The sequence below is a fragment of the Linepithema humile genome, chromosome 8, assembly GCF_040581485.1.
Source record: "Linepithema humile isolate Giens D197 chromosome 8, Lhum_UNIL_v1.0, whole genome shotgun sequence".
In the NCBI taxonomy this organism is placed as follows: Eukaryota; Metazoa; Arthropoda; class Insecta; order Hymenoptera; family Formicidae; genus Linepithema; species Linepithema humile.
Window position 1 is genome coordinate 9850372 of NC_090135.1, and position 16069 is coordinate 9866440.

The window sequence follows — 16069 nt, forward strand, 5'->3', positions numbered from 1 at the left end:
GAGTTAAATATCATACTTACTACTGCGTGAATAGCATTACGAAAGACTAATTCTACCGGGTGGTCGGTGCGGAAAGAGAGAATCTGAATGTGTTGGCGGTGGTGAAAGGCCAATCAGACGATTCGTGGTCGTACAAAGGCGTCTGCTTCCCGTGTAAATTGAGGGTCCACTTTGCTGCTACTAGTGAGCCGAGCTCACAGGGCTCACCTTTCATTCCCAGAGCTTATCTCAAAATCACTGCCTGATCACGAGCCTGATCCAGTTACAATATTCCCAAAATAGAGGTGGTCTCGCTTTAAAGCCGAACACACAAAATATGTTCTCGAAGAAAATTATTAAAAATTATAATTTTTTTCTTATTGATAAAAATGTAATATCGCGAAAATTTACATAACAAAATTTCCACTATAATTCTGAGAACGACTTTCACGATGTTATTAATATTTTTAGAATCATAAATTTATAAAAACTGACGTAAAAAGTAATTTAGCGAGTTTGTAATTAAATTCTTACTTTCGTAAAAATACTTGCAAATTAATTTAAATCGTCAACTATTTAATACTTAATTAATGTTCAAAATAAAGTCTGGAATAATATTTTACATATCATACGATATTCACTTAATTGTAGATCGAATTTGAATGAATTTTAATTAAATAAATATTTTCTCTCTCTTGCAGACTCCTGCACGGTGTACGACAACGGTCGGTTGCCCATGCGGGGCTCTCCGGACCCGATGATGTCGGATCATTGGGGCAGCTACATTTTTCCCGAGGTGCCGCAACGTCACTTCGCCGAGCAGCTGACGCGGATGGATGCCGAGGTATTCAAAAAACTGGTCGCCCATCAATGCCTCGGCGCTGTCTGGTCCCGAAAGGATCGCTCCAGAAGCCACGAGGCCGCTACCGTGGTGGCGACCGTGAATCAATTCAACGCCGTCTCGCTGCGCGTCATTTCGACGATTCTGGCGGACACGACGCTCAGGTCGCAGGAGCGCGCGCGGATCCTTGAGACGTGGATCGACATCGCGCAGGAACTACGCGTGCTCAAGAACTTCAGCAGCCTGAAGGCGATCGTGTCCGGGCTACAGAGCAATCCGGTGTACCGATTGGAGAAATGCTGGCAGTGCATGCCGCGGGAGAAACACGAGCTCTTCCGTGAGCTGGAGAGGATATTTTCCGAGGAGAACAATGCCTGGACGCAGCGGGAACTGCTCATTAAGGAGGGCACCGCCAAGTTCGCCGACACCGCCGGCAGAAGCGACCGGCATCTACAGAAGCTCTTTCAAAAACAGAATACTCACGCGGGCGTAAGTTTGATTTTAACGATAAAAAATTCATTTGCTTTTTTTGACTTGTTTTCTGACAAAACTTATCAACAATTTAGATCACTCTGATCTAAAAGAAGAGATATTCCCATGATAGAAAAGTTTATGTATTATAGAATAAAATATAACAATTTAATGAAACATCGATTAAGGGTTGTTTGAGGACTAAGGGGGTGAGCTTAAAAATCGAAACTATATCAGTTCAAAAGCTCATAAATAGCTCTTAATTCTACCGCAAAGATTGATTCAATATTTTTATTTTTAAGCGGTGGGGGCTGAATCGATATCGACTCAGCCCCCCCCCCCCACGAAAAACATTAAATTCATGCTCGGTGTGACGAACTCAAAAATTTTAATTTGCGGAATATGAAAGCTCATAAATAGCTTATAATTTTGCGTTATTGGTTTTTTTATTTGTGTAAGGTGGGGGGGGGGGCAGCTCGACAGGGGTTAATGAAACTTCTACTTCAAAAAATAACATTTTAAATATATTAATTGTTATCAAATCTGTGATATTTAAATTGAGATAAAAAGATAGTTTAGATTTAAATTTATTTGCAAGTTCTAGTGTTCTCACGAGATTAGAAATATGCAAACTAAGAAATTAATTATAAAAACAATTCATAATATTAAAAAATTATAAAAGATATTAAATAATACATTCTTAAAAAATTTCAATATTAATTCGAAATCATTGGAAACATATCTAGATTAACGACTAATTAAACAATTATCTTTCTTGTTTCGCAATAAAGCTAGCGCGATTTCTTTGCGAATCCTGCAGTTCAATATATCTAAATTTCCTTTAATCTTTCTTTCAGAACATTAGCTACGGCACGATACCGTATCTAGGCACCTTCCTAACGGACCTCACAATGATCGACACGGCGATACCGGACACAATTACCGACGAAAATCTACAACAATTGATCAACTTTGACAAAAGACGGAAGGAGTTCGAAGTGCTCGCTAGGATACGGCTTCTTCAGGGTGCGGCGAACGCGTATAACTTTAATACGGATCCGGCGTTTGACCGCTGGTTCCACTCGGTGCTAGTGGTCGACGATCGGGAAGCTTACAAACTCAGCTGTCAAATCGAGCCGCCGCCTGCGGGCAACACGCTCAATAATCGCGGCAAAAAGAAACAAGTTAGCATTCCTTACTTAATTATCCAACGTAGAAAAATTTTCTAATCTGATTTTTATGATTCTAATTTGCTTCAAATGTATTTTATCATTAAAATAATTATAGAGACACGATTAACGATATCCTGAAAAAGATTTTCACATTTTTTTTTAACACAATTCCGAAGAGAAAATATTTCTATTATAAATTTTTTCTTCGTAGAAAACAAATTGAAACTAAATAAGTAAATGATCAAATAAAATAAATGTGAATAATTTTTGTTCAATTATCCTGTGCACTTAAATACTTCCTGACATCAAATTCAGCTACGTAGATATTTTTTCACAAAGACTAACATCCACAAATTTTGCAGAATCATCAAGGTCACCGGAAAAACGACTCGATCGCGTCGACGTCGAGTTCGAGCAGCTCCCAGTTCTACTGCGACCTCGATTCGCTCCCGAGCTCGCCGCACAATTCTCTGGACCGGCGCACCTCACCCTCGCAGATGTCCAGCTCGTCGTCAAGCTCGTCCCTACCCTCCTTGGACGTATCCTTAAGCTCCGGCGGCGGTGGCAGTCACCAGACGCGGCTGGCACCGCCGGCGGGCACCTTGGCGGGCAACGGCAGCACGCCGAATCTCGCCGGACTGTCCAGTCCAAGTCACTCGCACAAGAGCTCGCCCGATTTCTACATCATCAAGGTCACCATGGAAACGGACAATGTGGAGACGGAAGGTGTGGTGCTATATAAGTCGATCATGCTGTCGAACAACGAGCGGACGCCACAGGTCATCCGCAACGCCATGCTGAAGCTCTGTCTCGAGGGCAGCCCCGATCAGTACACACTCGCGCAGGTGCTGCCCGATCGCGAGATGGTCCTGCCTACGTCGGCCAACGTTTACTACGCCGTCAGCACCGTGCACAACCTCAACTTCATCCTGCGACCGCGCAGGGAGCCCAACGACGTGGCCTCTGACAGTCCCAGGAGCAAAGGCAGCGGCCACAATCACAAGCGGTAGTCTCGAATAGCTGCCGAATGCTGTCCTTGGCAACATCAGGAGGCGATCTTCGAAGCCTGATGATGAATAGGACGGTTTTGGAATTGTGCAGACTTTTTAAGCGCGAAATTAAAGTGACTTTTCGGTGGCGAAAATGGCGAGAGAGAGAGAGAGAGAGAGAGAGCAAAGTGGAATCGATCGGGGTAATTGAATGTGAACACGATATTGGCGAATAACAAGGAGCCAAAAAATCTAGCTAATTATGTATTAATGTGATATAATTAAATATATTGTGATAATAAATTATGACACATCGAGTAAAAATTTGGAGAAAGTGGAACTCACACTAATTATCTTGCTGTTCGTCGACATTGAGATAGCGCCGGTAATTTGTGATTTTCTGACTTATATAAATTTAAAGTAGTCGCGCATATTTTCACACGAAATCATTTCTGTTCAATACTTTCTCTTCAAACAAAGTGAGTAATCAAATAAAATAAATATATCATCGATAATTTATTTCATCGGCGCTAATTTAAAGTCGACACGACAAAAGATAACAGATATAAATTTCTAATTGTAAATGTAAATGTTATTTTCACTTGCTTTTTGTACCTTACACAATATATTTAATTATTTTTATAACTATACTATATATTAAACAGTAATGTTAATATTATTAGTTTTTAAATATTAATTAACGTATGTTCGTTAATAATATTAACAGTACCAGTCTTACATATATATACCGTTACATTACATATCATTACATTATAATATTTCAGCTCATAATTACAGCAATTTGCTATCGTAATATTCCATCATAATTGATAAAAGACGACAGTTTACTCAAGAACTGCGAGGTATTATTAAAGCAATCATGAAGAAGTGAGATCTATCAGTCGTTACACCGTCGAGTATCATATTAAAATAAATTATCTCGATCGATCGTAATTTGTTCTCAGAAGGAGAAATTTGTTCTCTCGGATTTCAAGAGCAAAGAGAGGTGAATCTCGCTGCACTCGTGTTAATTGTAATTCTAATTAGTTCGTTTATCAAGATACCATGACAACTCGTGTTTTTTTTTTCCTCTTCGTCTTTCGTCGCTCGATAGAAACAACAATCGAGCGACGCCGAGATACGATTGAGCGCGGTCACCAGCACGGCCGGAAGTGCGCGTGAGCGCGCGCACGCACGATTCGCGTAACTTCTACTCAGCAGCTCGGAATAGTTGCGCAACCGAGCGGCGAGCGAGCTATTGTAGCGTTAGACGCACACGTTTGGCGTGTGAGTCACACACGAGGTTTCCTTATCGCCGTGACGCAAACAAACCCCATATTCTTGCCGCTGAAAAGCGTCGCGTTCAACGTCGAAGCGTGCAACTCAACGCTACGGCGAAAAATTTTATTTCTCAACGCATTCACGTCGGTGCTATTCGTTTGGTCAATAAAAATCACGGCTGAGAAAAATCGAAATTAGCGGAAAATATGAAAAAAGGAGCACGTGATCTATCGAAATAATTAGGATAATTGGAAATTTGTAATTGTCACTTCTTTTTTGTGCATCGTGAGAAACAAGCGCAGAGGCACATTTAGCGCTCAATACGGTCATTTGTCCAAAATTTATCTAAAAAGAACACGCGACGATATTACAGAAACGCGATTACGTTAAAATAATTAAATTTCTATTTTTTTTTTCTTAAAAAGAAAGCCCGCATTTGGCGTTAAATGTTGCCTTTTACGAGTGATACTTGTTCAATGTAACGATTAAGTTCGACGATATTGCGAAACGATAATTGTACAAAAATATATGTACGAAGTTGATTATTGTTTTTGCGTTGTAGAATAGCCGCGTTCAGCATTTAAATGCGCATAACGAGAATGCGGGAACTCCGCGCGTATGTATGATAAGTGCGTTTTTCGCGGACGTCGAAGAGATTACGATAGAGCGCGAGGGACGAGCGCGCGAGCGATGACGAGTCGTTGTGATCTTTTGTAAATAATTGTAATCGCGCGACGCGTGGACTCGACCAAGAGGGGCACCGCGTGGAGCCCCGGCGAAAAAAAAAAAAACAATTGTCAATTATTAATCGCTATCTTCTCTCGTATTACTGCGAAAGAAAGAAAGAAAAAAAAAAAAAAACCACGGAATCCGGAAATCGGAAAACTGCCTCGATATTCGTCCTTCCGTCGCGAACTCGAGAAAACTGCGGAGGCAAAGAAAATTCTGTGATAAAGGAATCTCTCTTCCCGACTTTCCACGACGAAGTAGAAAAAGAAGGTCGACCACAACGATCGGACAGGTCCACTTTTTCCAATTTCCGCCGGACAGCCGCGTAAAAGTATCCGAGAAAGCTCGCGAGATATTTTATCTTATGGGCGGTGAAAATAGAAATGGAAGATCCGACTGTGACAGTCAGACGAGTCTGTATTTTTCCGTCGTTATGAAAAAGCCGGGAAATTCTGCGAAGAATATTGGAAAATATTTCTCGGTTGTAAGAGTCTGACAAGCGCGGTTTTTTCCTCATAGAAAAGCCCGAAAGACGCTCAAGAGGTTCCGCGGAGTGCGCACTTTTTATTTGACGACGCGGAATAATCAGTGAGAGAAACACAACTAATTTTCCCCCTCATTCATTTTCATTTCGATTGTCCATCATTTTGTCTCTGACTCGTAGCACGAATTTACAAACATAAGCGCGCAGAAATGTCAATATATTTTTATACGTAGAATTGTAACATATCAATTATGTGTGTGTATTTCTCTCGTAGGAATATTTTGTAAAGAAAAGATTTTTTTTAATATTTGTACATAAAAAATGAATATACTTCAGATTTGAAGACTCTCAAGTTGTGTTTTTTAGAATTAAACTTGATATCAAATAGTATTTTTAATCAATTAATCATATTTAACATTCTAAAAGAAGGCATTAAAAATGTGCATAAATATTTATATTTATTCATAAAAATGTAAAATAAAAATACTACGATTATATTATATCGTATCGAATAATGAGCAATAATAATTCGATTATTGGACGGTCCATCAAAAATCCATACAATACTTATATACTTATAATTTATACACGATTAATAGGAATATCTTATCGATTACAGCGGCTCGATTCGAAAGCCGATTTGCCTTTTTTCACTCGGACCCGCCTCCGCATTCACGGTGTGTCCAATCGATACGCCATTACCGAAGCCGGTGTTAAATAATGAACGACTCGTCCGTCGAAACAAAAAGTGGGCTTGCCCGATTGCGTCCTTCGTCGAACCGGATCGAAACGAAAGCCGTGTGCTCAATCAGCTAATCGAGAATCATCATTCCACTACGGCCGGTCAATTTTTCACGTTGATATACATTTTTAACGAAGCTCTGCGATGCGCAAGTATGGCCGCAGAAAAAAGTGCAAAAAAAAGGAAACAAAAGAAGAACGCATGGTCGAGCGTCCCGAACGAAATTAGAAGTCGAATAAGGTTTCCCCGAGACAACGGTTTAATCTTACGCAATTTTGTACTTATCTCCCAATCGACTTCTTCTCCCCTCACATTTTCTTTGTATCTATTCGTCTAATTAGCTGTAATAATTCCTCACACGTACATGTACAGCGACGGTGTCCTCGAAAAAGGAACTGCGCGGCGAAACGTGTAGCTCCACGTGTAGTACGACCTGACAAAAGTGAGAATAGATGGCCTACACTTTTACACATCGTGTGTGTGTTTTTATCTTCCCTACTTTTTTTCGATAACCTCGGATCGTCGTAAAGCCACTGCGACTCGCCGCCCCGCCGATTTCTATTCCCTCTCCACCCTTTTTCATCTCGTCTTTTATTACCCATTAACCCGTTTACGGTCGTGTTTACACAAAGATTCTGCTGATAATCGGAGTTTCCGATGGCGTCCTCTTTATTTCCATTCTCAAGATATGACAATGGTACTAAGTAAAAACACATTTAAAGGAGATTTTAAGATTATTTTTAAGCATTCGGGAAAGAATTAAAAACTATCTTCGCAAAAGCAATCTTAAAGAAAAGAGAAAAATGAAGAAAACTCTGCAGCTTTTACTGAGTTTTAAAAAATCTTGTTGCATTTATAGCATAAAATAAAGTTCGTATTAATTTCTTCTTTGCATTGAATTTTATCTATATTACAGTCATAATATTTTATCAGCAGCTATATTAAGTTTTTACAGACAGTATACGATATTAAATGTATAAAACTTCTTGTAACGAAAATAGCTCTTTGTTAATAATTTATTAAAACATTCGTATTTGATAAATATTGCAGAAACACTCAGAAACACTTTTCCCGTTTTCTCGTTTTATTCGAGATATCCGAACGTGACGTGTCGAGATCAAACCTCAAGAGCTTAAACTTAAATTTCTCCAGAGTGGCGAAATAATGGAATTTCGACGTTTGAAAAATCCTCTCCGAAATGGTTGTTCTCTTCATAACGAGATATGTGGCTTTAAATTGTACCAAATGATACATCGCAGAGTCTCTTTTTGAAGAGAATTTCTCGACAAAATTTCATCCACCAGTTTATTTTTGTTTCATAGCCGATCAAATTTTGAATGAATTCCATAAATCCTTCCAAAATGTCTAAAATTAGTTTTAACAAACTATTTCCAAATTGTCTGTGGAATTTTTAAATATGACGATATTTTTCAAACAGTTTTCAATGTTACTTATAAATTTTTAAAAAAAGTTTTTAAATCCTTAAAAAATTTACGTTTAGTTTAAAGCAAAATGTTCTTTAAAAGAAATTCTGTTGTTTCCAAAGAATTTTTTGTAGACTTGTAATTAACAATTGTTTCTATTAATAGATAGAAATATAATTCCAAAGAAATAAAAATATAATTCTCAAAATGTAACAAAAGAATATAATTGTGAGAATATGAAAAAAGTAATGTTTATATTATAGGTACCGTGCACGTTTTCTGCGTATCGTTTTCTTTCATTATAGATTAAAATCTTGCAAAAATTTATAACTTAAAATATTTTCACAACACTCAGCATATCGCGTTAAGAATTGTAATTCAAATTTCAAATTTTTTCGCGGAATCAATCCCGACTACTGTAGGGGTCGAAAGCTCGAACCGATCGGTATCACGCGGAACGATTTCACGTGGCCGACGAGTGGACTTCCGGCGTGTCGGCACATCCGGCACGCGAACCTGTTGATCACGCCGCGAGGTGCGAGAATACTCAAACTTACAGGTAGGTAGGTAAAAGCTCCGAGTTGAACAAGGCTAATGATTACGTCTGCCTGTTCGCGCGATCATTCAAACATGTCGAGGAGGAAAGCTGTCGACCTCGCTGTTTCATCTCGACAAGAAAGAAAGAGAGAGAGAGAGAGAGAGAGAGAGAGGGAGAGAAAGGGAGAGAAAGAGAGAGAGAGAGAAAGGGAGAGAAATTTGTACCAGTCATGCCAGTAGCAATACGTGCAAGAACGTGATTGAAGTAGAAGCAGAAAGTATATGGTCGGACCGCTGTTATTTGAGCTCGGCAAGATTTCGTTGAGGTATCAATCATTCCAAAAATAGAATAATGGAAAATTCAAATAAGTAATTAAATACGAAGATCTGGAGCGAATTAATTCGTTAAAATTAAACTGATCTAATTTAACTCCTTTGTATTCTCAAATTTTTAATTAAATTTTAATTATCTGCATCTAATGAAATGTGTAGAATAGATTAATTCATCAAAATCATATTTATAAAAGTAATTTCAAAGTAGATTTGGTCCATATACATATATCTAAATTTTAACTTCGCCACAGTTTTAACTTATTGAAGTTTCGCGGCGTGACTTTATCGAACAATCATCGTCGCATTCGTCGCCGAAAATTATTATTAAATATACAGGAAGAGCTGCACGATAATTAAGTCATCCTCTCCCATTTTGCCGGAAGATAAGAACTTAAATTGAGCAAGTGAGAATTGCCGGAGAGATAGCGAGAATGTTGGTCACAGGCTGCATAAATTGCTTCAGGTACTCGAGTTTGCAGGCGACGTTTAAATTAAGACGACCTATTTTTATCCCGGGATAATTTAAAATTACCGCTTTTCCATTATTCAGGGTGACGGTCGAGCATTATCTCGATGTTTTGACCTGAACGCAGCGCGGACTGGTTAGATATCACCCAGATACCGAGATTATTACGCGCGATACCCGCGTATCCGCGATTGGTTTCGCGCGAAAGTGGTTCAAGGACGTGGCGCCGACGTCAGAGAAGCGGCGAACCGACGGAATTCGGATGTATGCATTCTGGCGCGGAGGCTTAATTGATATCGAAAATGAATTCCCATTGCCGCGACAAGCTGGGGCGTTCCACACGCGCGCCAACTATTTGCCGCTTTACGGACGCATTATTACGTTCCGAATCTCGTGACGTCGAGTTAAATTCGCGTCGGATTAAATCATGCTTGTATGATCCTTGGTATTTCAATATTCTCGAAATATCCTAGCCACCAAAAGGACAGAGACAGAAAAACAGAGAGAGAGAATCAACCATTGTTCGATCTATTCATCTGAATGCGAAATATCATACGCATCAAATTAATGTCATTAATATTGCATAAAAGATTATTCTATTATAATTACGTAAAATATGTAAATTATTAATATCGACAAAGAAAAGTAAACACAATGTAAAAAAATAAACAAACAGAATAAAAAAAAAGGCTTAATTAAATATAACTATAAAGAATTTAAAAAGCGATTTCACTTTTAATTCAATAATACCGATGTATCATAAGAGAATTCTAATACACACACATTCGCAACTTTCTTAGTAGCAAAATTAATATAAAATTTTCAAACGCATTCAGAAATTAAATAGATATACGCGACTACCATCCCCCTCCTTGAAGAAACAACCGAGACAAATTCGAAAGCGCCAATACCGTATCGGCGCCGAAACAACAACCCCTTCGCGCCGCTGCTCGTGACAAACCGCCCTCCAATCGGACGCCGACGTCGCGCGCGCCTGCTCGGGCGTCGGTTTCCGTCGCGCGCCGGCAGACGTCGCTCCCTCCGAAACTACCCCTCGCTACTACCACCCCCCCCTCCCCCCCCCCCGACGAGCGAGCCGGTGAACTCGGTGAAGCAACCCCCGGCTAAAGCGCTCGCCAGTCGTGAGCTTCGTGCCGAGGTCGCTGGGTTGCGATGCGCCTGGTGCATCGACCGACGTGCGCGAGCGCAGCAGCAGTAGCAGCAACAGCAACCGCGACAGCGAGTGCTAGTAGTGCATCGCGTCCGTTCTCCCACATCGTCGTCGTCGCCGTGGTCGTCGTCAGCGCCGGACTCGCTGGAACGACGACGCGAGCACGCGAGCACGTCGCCACGACCGCGAGATGAGAGACGTGAGTGCCTTCGATCGCTCCACCCTCCCTCTCTTTCTCTCTCCTTCTCTCTCTCTCTTGCTTTCTGTGTGTTTCTCTCTCTCTCTCGCTCTCTCGCTCTATCTCTGCCTCTTTGTTACCCTCTTCGAGCTTTCGGGACACAACAAGGAATTAGCCATCTTTAAAAGCTTCCGGAAACCACTCGCTCGCTCGCTTCGTGAACTCCTCGCGAAGACGCTGCGCGACGCGATTGTGTGAGCGTTACGGAGATGTCGTGTCGATCAGACGTCGAGATGGCACCGCGCGTTCCCCGCTTTTCGCTCTTCCCCTGCTCCATCCGTCGTGCTTTACTCGTGTTTTCCAGTAAATCAGGCACTAGCGGCGACGTTTTGTTCTTTCGGAGGGAACGGGATTTACGGTATTTCGAATGCGTGACGCAGCGCGAGTAATTGGCTTCGCGCTCGTTACCGCGCGTGAGGTCGCGGGCAGCAGGTGTTGCCTTGAAAAATATTGTCACCGATGTAAGCTGCCGAGAAGGTAATATTAATCTAGGGATGTCGCGATAAACGGCGCGATGTTTACGCAGTAGTTCGAGACGAGTTTCATCAGACTCAATAAAACAATTCCCGTAACGACGATATTAAGTCGCGCTAAAATTCTCCTCTTCTGAGATTGCAGGATTTGTTTCATTGTCGGGGTATTTGTTTGTTGACACTAAAAGCTACGCTAGAATAATTGCAAGCAGTTTGAGGAGACTGGATGAAATAATTCTTGTAACGGCAGGATCAACTTGCTTCAAAAATTCGATTTTTATGAGAGAAAAATTTCTTTCTTCATCACTAAAACTGCTTCTTAATTCTAAAAAAAAATATGCGAGTTTATGTGGTAATTGGCTTGGAGGGGTAGCATCGCGGTTTTACCTTGAGAAATATTGCCGCTGGCAGTAATCGCCTGCGGTGGCTAAGATTGTGACACGCCAACCTTAGAAATGTGAAGTTAATCCGACTGGAGTAAACGCGGGGCAAATGTGTCGCAATATCTTTTGATAGCGAAATGATGACCCATGATTATTACTTCCGACACGTTCTTCTATAGAAGATATAATTGCCGTATTTTAGTCTTGCGAATATAGAGTCGATAAAGATCTTTGCAATTAGGATGTAGACATATTTATTGTATTGAAATATTTTTCTGCAATGTGACGATTTACTTTAATGTTGCAAACATTTCGATAAATCCGTGTATTTACAATTGAAATATATATCTATTAAAAGAGAAGTTTGTCAACAATAAAAATTGTTTTTGTCACAGACAAAATTAAAATTTATATAATTAAATATTCCTAAAAGGTATCAATTAAAGGTATCAATATAATAAAATCAAAAAGCCATTATAAAATTATTAAGAAATTGCAAATATAATGTCACATTTATAGCTTATTTTCATTCCAACTCGCAGTAAATCGATTCAATACGTGCAAGCTTGACAATTTTATCCTCTAAAAGAAGTTGTCAACGACAAATATTTTCGTTGACAAGGGGATTAAAACTGGCAATTAGAAACTCCTGAGAAATTAGTCGATTAGTGAAATTAAATAGTCATCGTGAAAGTAAAGTCAAGAAATTAATAAGTATAACCACACGTATAGCTTACGTCGCAATTTCCATTAAATTGATTAAATATTTGCAAGCTTAACAATTTCACTCTTCAAGAGATGTTCGCGAAAGAATAATTTCCGTCGATGACAACATTCAAACTCTTCATTGCAAATTCCCGAGGGGGAACGCGGATTAATGCGATGAAGTCGTCATCGCGATTAAATCGTCATTGTGATTATTAAAACTTCACGATCATGATGTCACGTTCAACTCGCTGCTGTCACCGCAACTCCCTCACGCCAAGTTTCGAGGTTGTGGGAGGCACTGCTCGCCTTGAAGAACATTGCGTCAGCTCTGACGCTACTAATAACCTATTCCAAGAGGCGCGAGATTACCCTACTCCCCGAAGACGTAACGCCCCGGCTCGCGAGCTTGCACAGTACTCGAAAACCGGCTCGAAGTCCGGGCGTGCAAACGACGTCTGAAGGACGTCGCTGAGAGGACGCCTTGAAGAACAATCGAAGCCCGTCGGACATCCGATGTCCTTTGCATCATCCACTTCGACCGAGTCTACTCTGTCTCAACGTTAACACACTTGCTCCTCATCGATCCGCGCCCGCCGAGTTCGTACGTTCGGTTCGTCGTCGGTGAAACGTTAAAAATTTGATAGGGTTAAGGGCGGTTCCGCGGCCTCGGCCGACGGAGAAGACGCCGGCCTGTGCACACACAGCCCCGTCGCTTTTCCCCCCCCCCCTCCCCCCCCCTCCCCCCCGCCGCCGCTCGCCGCCGTTCTCGTAACACTTTCCAGCCCTCGACCTCGTGGCCGAGGATCGATCCTACCCCGACCGATGTGACGTGCTGCGTGAGCACACCCTCCTCGTGGCGGTGGAGAAAAAGGCGGCCGCTCGGTCGCGTTAATAACTAATAACCGCGTGTATGCATCGCGTATATGTGCAGGGACGCCGAGGGTTCTCGCGGTCCGCACGCGACGACGACCGCTTTTTCAGAAATGCCGTGGCGCGCCGCTTTCCCTGCGTGCCGGAGAGCACGTGCTAGGCGAACGCAATCGAGTGGCCCGTCGAGAGAACGTCGCAATCGAGTGGCTCGCCGGCGAAACGAGCTACCCCGGGACGAGGGGTGCGGTTTTCGTGGATGCGATATTCCTTGTCGAAAAGCGGGATAACTTCCTCTAACACTGGGAAAGTGAATTTCAGGCATCCCAGTTATGAATTATTTACACAAAATATTCAAATTCAGGGAAAATTGAGCGTGCTAACTTTCGAAACTTGAAAATATCTCGGTAACTTGTTTCAAATTAACATTCTGCAAAAATAAAATTCACTCTTGCATTTCACTTATCGTAGTATAAATTTTTTATCGATTCATATCTTTAAAATACGAATCGCTCTCGTCTTATTCATCAAAGATTCATCAGTTTATCTAGCGCTATATCGAAATTTTTAAACTGTCTTTTAAACGCAGTTACTGATAATATATCAAACACACACACATATATATATACATATATATAAGTGAGAACCGCAACTAAATAAATACGGAAAGCACATTTACTTCAGTCAATAAAAAAGTTAAACTGCGAATAAAAAGAGTAAATCGATAAATTGCACTTGAGAAATATAAATTGATGAGAAGAGTTTATTTTACGGTCAATTACAAGTGGATTTTATTTTTGTGAAATCTTGAAACGAGTAACTTGAGCTACCGAGATATATTTCAACTCTTTTTTTTTTTTTTTTTTAGTGTAATACTTTCAATTCGATCTTCAAACAATTTTGCACGTTATCTCATTAACTTCTTTTAATCAAAACTCTAATTCCTTTCTACTCTGTTCGCACGTTTAATCTGTTTTTCTCGTATAATTCTTAATCACTTGTGTAATTGTACGTGTGTGTATGTGTGTGTATGACCGCAGTGTACTGAGCTCAGGTCCGTGGGTTTGCTAAGCCCAAATGACTGTGCGGTTCAGTCATCCTTGCGGAAACCGAAATGTTTAATTCTACAGTTTTGAAAAAAAAATGCATAATGATATTTTTTTCGTAATTTTTAACTCGGAATTATTTTCCATTTACTTAAGCGTGCGTTCTATCATCTCTCAATCGTTCTGCGTTGAAAAATTAAAATACAATACATACTTTTTGAAACTTTTTAAACTGTATAATTGCAAAACCGGTTGTTTACTTGTTACTCGATCGTCAAATATTACGCTGGAGTGCTCTCTTTGAGTATTTGATGGGAGAATGAACCATAAAAGCAAGGATCAATGACACTCTTTCTATACGCCGTGGTACGCAAAAACGTAACAAGCAAAAAAGTTCCACGTCAATATTGGAAATACATCAGCTATGGACGTTTTAATAAAAACCAATTTTTCTCGATTAGACTTCATCATAGGATAGCTCGCTCTGTCAATAAACCGCTCAATTAAACCATAAATTCCTGACGTGCATCCTTGAATTAAAATTGATTCCAAATACCCTCCATTATATCCTCGTATAAAAATTTTTTTTTTATAAAAAAAATGCATATAAAAAATAATAAAAACCGATTTGCTCAATTAGACTTCCTTTATTAATTAAATTAAATAAAAATCTGATGGATGCACGTCACACCGTAAAACCGAAATCATCATTTCACAAAATAAACCTTTGTGCAAAAATTGTTCGTGAAAAAAATTACGTTATATCAACGTTTTTTGTAACTTCTGAAAACTCGTTCGCTCTGTCAATAAACTGCTCAGTTAAACGATAAATTCCTGAGTGCGTTCTTAAATAAACATTGGTATCAAATTTCTCCAGTCACATCACTGTTATGTTTAAAGTTTTTTTTATCAATATCGTTCATCCAATAAAAGTTTATTCAATTAGTTAGTTTACTCAATTAGATTCCACTTTATTTTAAGTAGACCATAAAACCCTAGTCAATATACATTGCATTGTAAATTAGAAGTCTTCTCGTCCTGCAGAATAAATTTTTTACAAAAATGGTTCATAAAGAAAAGATATCACTGTCGCGTGCGTATATCAACTCCTGAAAAATAGCTCGGCAACTCTCCTCGAGGCGGGAGACTTCGCTTCAATAATGTAAACGCCGTATAGTTTCCACGTTATATGTACATTTCACGCCTGACAAGTGCAACAAACTGAATGCGACGCTCCCCTGTGTTTTTTTTCTACTTCATCCGCCTTCGCTTTCCCGCGCGCAAAATACGCCGAGCCGTCCGGCGGTACGTCGTCGGTTTACACGGCACACACGTGGCCACACATAACGTTATAAATGTAACTTGGACAGTTGCGATCTGTTCTCTCCGTTCGACCGCGACCGGGCACGCGGTAAATTCTGAATGCACGCGCGACACAGTCACGCTAACTGTCACGGGAAATTGGATTCGATCCCCTCTCGGTCGTCCCCTGCCCGCGGCACGCTACGGGGATGAAATTCCTCCGATATCGCTACGTGCTGCTCAGGAATTTAAAGAATTTAAGAGATGCATCGTTTTATGGATCAGAAATCAGTGGTGACGCTACCTCGATAAAGTTTTGTTCTTTTTCCTTTACAAAGATATTAAAGTGCGTAAAGTTATATAATTTTTTAATCTAAAACATAATAATAAAAAAATATCAAGTCAATTTTTTGTCGTAAATTGTTCTATAAAT

General features: G+C 40.3%; 2 protein-coding genes across 10 annotated transcripts in view; both read left to right on the forward strand.

The window, feature by feature from the left end:
- Positions 1 to 7156, forward strand: part of Rgl (Ral guanine nucleotide dissociation stimulator-like) — a 30562-nt gene extending 23406 nt beyond the window's left edge. For all 3 annotated transcript variants that reach the window (XM_012374987.2, XM_012374991.2, XM_012374988.2), the window contains 3 exons: positions 681 to 1309; positions 2149 to 2475; positions 2826 to 7156. In XM_012374987.2, the coding sequence (XP_012230410.1) occupies positions 681 to 1309; positions 2149 to 2475; positions 2826 to 3473 (1604 nt within the window). In that variant the 3' untranslated portion in view covers positions 3474 to 7156. The remainder of the gene's footprint in view (positions 1 to 680; positions 1310 to 2148; positions 2476 to 2825) is intronic.
- A 3405-nt stretch (positions 7157 to 10561) lies between these two features.
- Positions 10562 to 16069, forward strand: part of LOC105676826 (whirlin) — a 75945-nt gene continuing 70437 nt past the window's right edge. For 3 of the 7 annotated variants that reach the window (XM_067360530.1, XM_067360532.1, XM_067360533.1), the window contains exon 1: positions 10562 to 10818. The gene's annotated coding sequence lies outside the window, so the exon portion shown is untranslated. The remainder of the gene's footprint in view (positions 10819 to 16069) is intronic. The other 4 variants (XM_067360534.1, XM_067360535.1, XM_067360531.1 and 1 more) reach the window with 2 other exon arrangements.